We start from the raw sequence: 6,768 nt of genomic DNA, 5'->3' as shown, positions 1-6,768 counted from the left end.
ATGGGATCGACGATTCTCTAGCAATCAGCATAGTTATTAGGAAAAAAAAAAATCACAGCAATTAGCAAGTTCAGACACCATGCTTGCCCAAACAAAAGCTGCATAACTGAGATGGAGTTACACAAACCAGCCCCACCCTGCCATCATGTCCCAGAAACGAAAACACATAGCTGCAGGTGTCACCTCTGGCACAAACTAGAGCAATGACTAAACTAGATTAAATAGAAACTGTACATCAAGTTACAGACTGATAGGAGAACAGAGAAGCAACTGAACTTGACCTGGCATTAGTAGACCGATAGTGTGTAAACAGTGAAGAGGGCTTGAAAAAGCCTTCCTTTGTATTTGTGCAGGTACAAAGGATATTCAATGCAAACAAATGGTTCGCAAACGCTGCTCCAAACATTTGTGGCCATGTGGTAAGCCAGTATATTCATTGTAAAGGATCCAAAATCACATATCACATGGAAGAAATGACCAGACATCATGTCCAACCAAGACGACTTGACAGTGGCCCAGCTTCCCTCCTTCCAACTACCTATTCCCGAGTCAAAAACCTCGAAGTAATCGAGATCACAAGAAACCATTAACCTGGTATGGGTGAGCATTATGTAATACCTGCAGGGGTCTTGTTCATCTACGGCCATGTATACCATTGCTGGGTTCATAAACATAAACAGGCCATCTGCATATAAGGGCCGAGGCAGCACCTTCACCGATCCTGTGAGGCAACTAAAGACAATGACCTCAGACTTGCTAGCAGAACCATCTTCTGGGCACACGAGAGCACAAATCAGGCCTCCTGCACTAGCTATTGCCACACCATAAGGAGAAGGAGCCCAAGCCCAATTTACCGGTATGTGGGAGCAGCAAATGCCACCGAGTTTGGACAGCAGTTGATTGCCAATAAGAGGTAGTGGATATATACAATTCTCATGACTGCTCAAGATTGCAGGCACACGATGCTTTATGCGCCCCACAAACCAGTATTCCTCTTCCTCCTCATGGGGGAACTTCTCCAAGGCTACCGAGCCACCCCACGACAGTATGGCGTACCAAGCCCTGCAGACACAACGTAGCTGGCAAAGCTGGCGCAGCGGCAGCCGAACCAGTATGTGGTGCACAATGAGATGCAGAGGCAATGTGCTCAGAGGCAATGTGCTCTGTCCTTGGTACAGATGACCCACCTTTCTCCATGCATCTGCCTTACTCTGTTCCTTATGCCTCTTGAAAAGCCACCTGCAATCTTGCTCACTATTCTCTACCTGTGGATTGCTGGTGGTGATGGTGGTGGGGGGGTGCTCCACATGTCTCAGCCTTGGCCACCCTCCTCTGTCTCGGCACCCATGGCCTCTTTCAATCTGAATTCCTCTTATTGGCCTCGCTGCCCATGGAGGAAAAAGGGCAATTCGAAGCAGCTTTTTCCGGCCCCCTCTCTTCTCTGAGCACCACCTTGAGCTAATGGTTGTGCCTTTCTCTCTCTCTTCTCCCTGCCTAATCGCATCCATCAACCCCTCTCTCCTCTGTCTTACTTCCCTTTCTTGGAATGCCATCGACTCACAACTCTCTTCCCCTCCCACTCCTACCCCCTGCCTCAGCACGTTTCTCTTCTGCATTACCCCCAAAGCCATCGCCTTGGAGCTCGTTTCCCCTCTGGATGAACCGATTCCCTCCCCTATCCAGTGCAAAGCCCTCACATTTGCCGCCCCTTCCCATGTGCCGCCCTTCCTCCTTTGCAATAACCCCACTTCTTGGAAAGCCAGGGCCTTAACCCTCCCATCCCCCCTGCGTAAGTCACTTCCTCTGCCTCTCTCCTCCGCTTCTGGGAAAGGCACCGAGTTTAAACTGCCTTCCCCACAGCCAAAAAGCCTCATTTCCCCTCTACGTGGGCCTTTCTTCTCCCCTTCTTGGAAAGCCATCGCCTTTACCCTCCCATCTCTTCTGCCTTCCTCATCACCTTCTTGGAAAGCCATTACCCTCTCTTTCCCTCTGCGTCTCTCCCTGCCCTCTTGGAAAACCGTTACCTCCTTCCCCCTCGTCTCCCCTTGATGAAAAGGTATCGCCTTTAGCCTGCCTTCCCCTCTGCCGCCCTCATGGAAAGCTCTCCTTCCTCGCTGCGTCCTTGGAGATCCAAACCCATCATCTTCACCTCCATGTCCCATCTACGTGAGACTTGCTCTTCTGAGAAAACAGCTCTCGCCTTCCCTCTCTTTTAACCTAACGCAACGTTGGAAAAGCGCAGAAAATTTCCGGTTAATTTATTACGAGGCAATGGTCACGCGACGCTTTATTTGAACAAATAACTAAGCCTCATTCTTGGTCACACGCAACTTGGGCCTTGCTATATAACATCTATAGAATATAACATGACATATGCAAATTGACGTTCATTTCAAGTTTTGTAATGCCGGTTTGATTCATTTAGAATACATGCACCCAAGATACAATTGATCTCATCTAGGACCGGTTTTCTTTCACAAATAATGGTTGTATCCACTACTGTAATACTTCACATGCATTGGCTAGCAACCGTACGCAAAGAGTTGCGTGTGTAACTAACATGTGCAGATGTTGATCCACATCGAGTGTATAGTTATGAAAACGAGATCCAAGCAAAGGAAGTAATGCGGATAATTCTAAAGCAAGCAAATAGATAAAGCTTGAATGAATTGCAACAATAAATGAGGTGCTTTAGTGACTTGCAATGTTGTACTGCTGCTTTTTGATTGTCCAATCTACATGCGGATAGTTGAGTTTAGCTACCAAAAAGCAATGTGAATAGTTAAACATAACGTCTTGCAATGAAACATCACAGATTGAAAGTGCAAAGTATACAGTGCACGTCATAGAGAGGTGCCATACAAAAGTATGGTGGAGAGCTGGCACTGTGGTCTCTCCAAACAATTACAAGAAACGATAGTCATGCTCTACCCCGTAGCGCCTATGTGTTGCATCAAGCTAACACATGCGCATGGAAAATTGGATACATATAACGGACCTTGCAGTGTTGTCGAGCTAGAATCGCGCTTCTACAATTAGAACGTGCAGTGTTGTGAATGTACGTCCTCCCTGCCATACACAAAACACGCAGATGTAACTTCATGTTCCATGTCCTTTGATCGGTATTACCTTTTATGTGTGTGTGTGTGTGTGTGTGTGTGTGTGTGTGTGTGTGTTGTAAGCTGCTTCGATCAACAATTATGTCTTCTTGCCTCCTTGTTAACTAACACGCATTATGTTCGTGCTTCCTAACTACACATGATAATTTGGCATCTTGAGGTCGGCATCCCCATAGCGGAAGGCACCATATTAGTCGTCTCATCAATAATCCAAACGTGCATCTGGAAAACTACTATCACATGATGCTCATGGGCATTAGTATGGGTGGCGTTCCGCTCGACATCATTCACCTCAAAAGAGAGCCAAAAAGTGGTGGGGACGTTGTCATATTTAGCAGTTATGAAGCCCATACTACCTTGCATTCAGCTATCTACTAGGCATTTTGGCAAGCTATGACCAACTAGTGTTACCATATACATGTGGTAGTGATGTGTGTGAACACACTAGGACCGCCGGGGCATTTTTTCCCTCTTTAGGAGGTTTTTTCCCCCGTGCATTGTATATACGCCCATCACTCTAGGGCTAACTATCTTTCCATTGCACACTAAGTAACACACTCTCAATTGTGTGCCTTGAGCTTCCTTCGTCTTCTCCAAGCTGTGTGTGTTTCTCTGCAACCCTAATTCCAACAATTGGTATCAGAGCAGGTCACGTCCTCCCGGGCTTAGTCGCCAGCTGCTCCAGCACACGCCTGCTCACTTTCTCCGATTTCAGTGAGCCTTATAGTCTTCTACGGTTTGTGCTATATAGCACAAGTTGTTCCCGCTCCATTTCTCCTATTTTCGGGCAGTTTTCACATCATGTGCAGCATTTACCATGGCTGACAACAACAACACAGATGTGTTCAAGATGTTTGCTGCTGAGGACAGGTTGGATGGGGACAACTACCCTATGTGGGCTTATATGATGCAACATGTTCTTGTGTCAAAAGGTGTCTGGAACATTGTGCAGGGCATTGATGTACGTCCTGGTTCTGAAGATGTAGGCGATGTTGAGGATGTTGCAGGTCTTGCTGCAAGGATTGCAGTTGTTAGAGTTGTTTTGCCTACGGCAGAACAAGCTCGTTGGGATGTTAAGGATGCGCAGGCTCATGCATTGATTGCGTTGTCTGTGAAGCGCACCATTATTCCTCACATCCGTTCAGCAAAATCTGCAAAACAGGCTTGGGATATTCTAGCAGGTCTTTATGCAAGCCGCAATGAGGCTAAAATTGCTTTGCTGCGTAAAGAGCTAGAGTCGAAGATTATGCATGAGGAAGATGATATGGACACTTTCCTTGCTAGTGTCAAGGATATCAATGAGCAACTCATTTCTGCAGGTGAAGTCATTTCGGACAGTTCCCTTGTGCAGACTGTTCTTGATGCCTTACCAGATTCCTACCAGACTTTTGCTAGTACTTGGAGACTGATGACCCAAGGAAATCCTGAAGTTTTCAAGTTTGATGCATTATGCACATTGCTGTTGCAAGAGTCACTTTCTAGAAAAAACAGGACTAGGCAGCGGGGTGCAGTTGAACAGGCTTTTGTTGCTTCTCAAAGAAAGGGTGGTAACAGTAATGCAGCCACTTCTTATGGTTCTGCTGCGAGTGGCAAAAATTCTGTTCCCAATGCTTCTGCTGGCAGCACTTCGTCTGGCAATTCTGGTGATAAGGGCAAAAAGAAGATGCGTTGCCATTATTGTAAAGCCAATGATCACTTGATCAAGTCGTGTCCTAAGTTGAAGGCTAAAGAGGCTAAGAAGAAAGAGGGTGGTTCCACTGCAAATGCTGGTTCCACTACAAATGCAGCCATTGTTGAGTCTTCTGTGAAAGGAGATTGTGATGCTAATGTTGATGCAGAATGGGCTTTTAGCGCAGAGTGCACTTACAATCCTGTTGTCCATGATGCATGCTTGTCAGTTGCTGCAGATTCACATGTGTGGTATTTCGACAGTGGTGCTACAAAGCACATTACCTCACATCGTGAATTGTTTACCTCTCTCGAGTCTGTCCCTCATGGGAATTCAGTCACTTGTGCCAACAACGCCTCTTATCCAGTTCAGGGAGTTGGAAAGATTGTGCTCACTGCTGCTAATGGCAGTTCCTTCACACTTGTTGATGCACTTTATGTACCTGGGATCAAGAAGAATCTCTTGTCTGTATCCGCACTTGCTAGACTTGGACTTGTAGTCAAATTTGTGGATGACAGATGTACAGTTCATGATCTCAGTTTTGGTGATGAAATTGTTGCATCTGGGCTTTTGTGCCGTGGGTTGTATAAGCTCACTTTGTATGACAAGTGTGGACAAAATTTTGCAAATGCTGTTGCAGATTCAAGGGCTATTTCAGATGCAAAACTTTGGCATGCACGTTTTGGTCATCTGAATTTTGCCAGTTTGCTGCGTTTGCAGAAATCTGATATGGTTGCTTCTTTGCCGCCTCTTGAAGCACCTGTCAAACATGTTTGTGAAGGCTGTATTCTGGGTAAAATGCAGTGTTCTAAGTTTCCAAAGGATGGTTCAGTTAGGGCCACATCCAGGTTGCAGCTTGTGCATAGTGATGTTTGTGGGCCCATGCAAACTCCGTCCTTGGGCAATTACCTATACTTCGTGACTTTCATTGATGATTACTCCAGGCATGCATGGGTATTTCCGCTTAAAGCGAAGTCCGAAGTTTTTATGTGCTTCAAACAATTTTTGGCTATGGCTGAAAATGTCTCAAAATGTACTATGGGCACCCTCCGTTCCGATCGAGGGGGGGAGTATATGTCTCATGAATTTAATGCATTTCTGGCTAGTCGTGGGATAAAACACCAATGTACAGTGCCTTATACACCTCAGCAAAATGGTGTTGCTGAGAGGAAAAACAGGTCACTAACAGAAATGGCACGATGTATGGTCAAAAGTCAAGCTTTGCCGCATTCTTTTTGGCTTGAGGCCATCATGTGTGCCACTTATGTACTTAACAGGTGTCCTACGAAAGCTTTGCAGTCTATTATTCCATATGAAGCATGGCATGATAGAAAGCCTTCTATTGAGCACATGCGTGTTTTTGGCTGTTTGGCATATGCTTTGGTGCCACAAGTGCAGCACAGAAAATTGGATGATAAGGCTGTCAAATGTATTTTTGTTGGTTATAGTGCTGAAAGCAAAGGTTACAGGTTGTATCATCCGCAAACAAAACGTATTCTGGTTTCACGGGATGTAGTGTTTGTGGAAGATTCTGTTCAGCCCTTGCTGTCATGTACTAGAGACAGTAATGTAAGCTCACAGGACATTTATGACACTTTGTTGCCTCTTTTCAGTGGTGGAAATACGAATGTAAGTTCCAATGAGGCAAATGTACAGCCTATGGGGGTTTCTGAAAATGTTTTAGAACAGCCTATTACTGATGCAGATGTACATGATGTACTTGATGAGGAAAGGGCTGAAAATGAGCAGGCTAGAGGTATGCCAAAATGGCTAGTGCACACTTTGCGTGACAGTAAATTGGATGCACCTTTCTCTAGTCGTACTCGTTCAGGCTCTCGCCATGCATCTTATGCATCAGATTGTTATGCTTTGGCTGTGTCTAGTTTACATGATGTTGAGGAGCCTCTGTCTTTTGATGAAGCACAGAATTCAGAAAATTGGATTGCTGCCATGAAATCAGAATATGATGCACTTATGGAG

General features: G+C 45.5%; 1 protein-coding gene across 1 annotated transcript; it reads right to left on the bottom strand.

Moving 5' to 3' along the window:
• Positions 1-265: 265 nt before the first annotated feature.
• Positions 266-2,213, bottom strand: LOC147440362 (uncharacterized). Its single transcript, XM_086530122.1, has one exon. The coding sequence runs from the start codon at positions 2,160-2,162 to the stop codon at positions 288-290; it is 1,875 nt and encodes a 624-aa protein (XP_086386248.1). The 5' UTR covers positions 2,163-2,213; the 3' UTR covers positions 266-287.
• Positions 2,214-6,768: the final 4,555 nt, after the last annotated feature.

The sequence above is a fragment of the Adiantum capillus-veneris genome, chromosome 15, assembly GCF_014529385.1.
Source record: "Adiantum capillus-veneris isolate H3 chromosome 15, ASM1452938v2, whole genome shotgun sequence".
Lineage (NCBI taxonomy): Eukaryota > Viridiplantae > Streptophyta > Polypodiopsida > Polypodiales > Pteridaceae > Adiantum > Adiantum capillus-veneris.
Note: the sequence above shows the minus strand (reverse complement) of the source record. Positions and strands in the feature narration are given on the sequence as shown.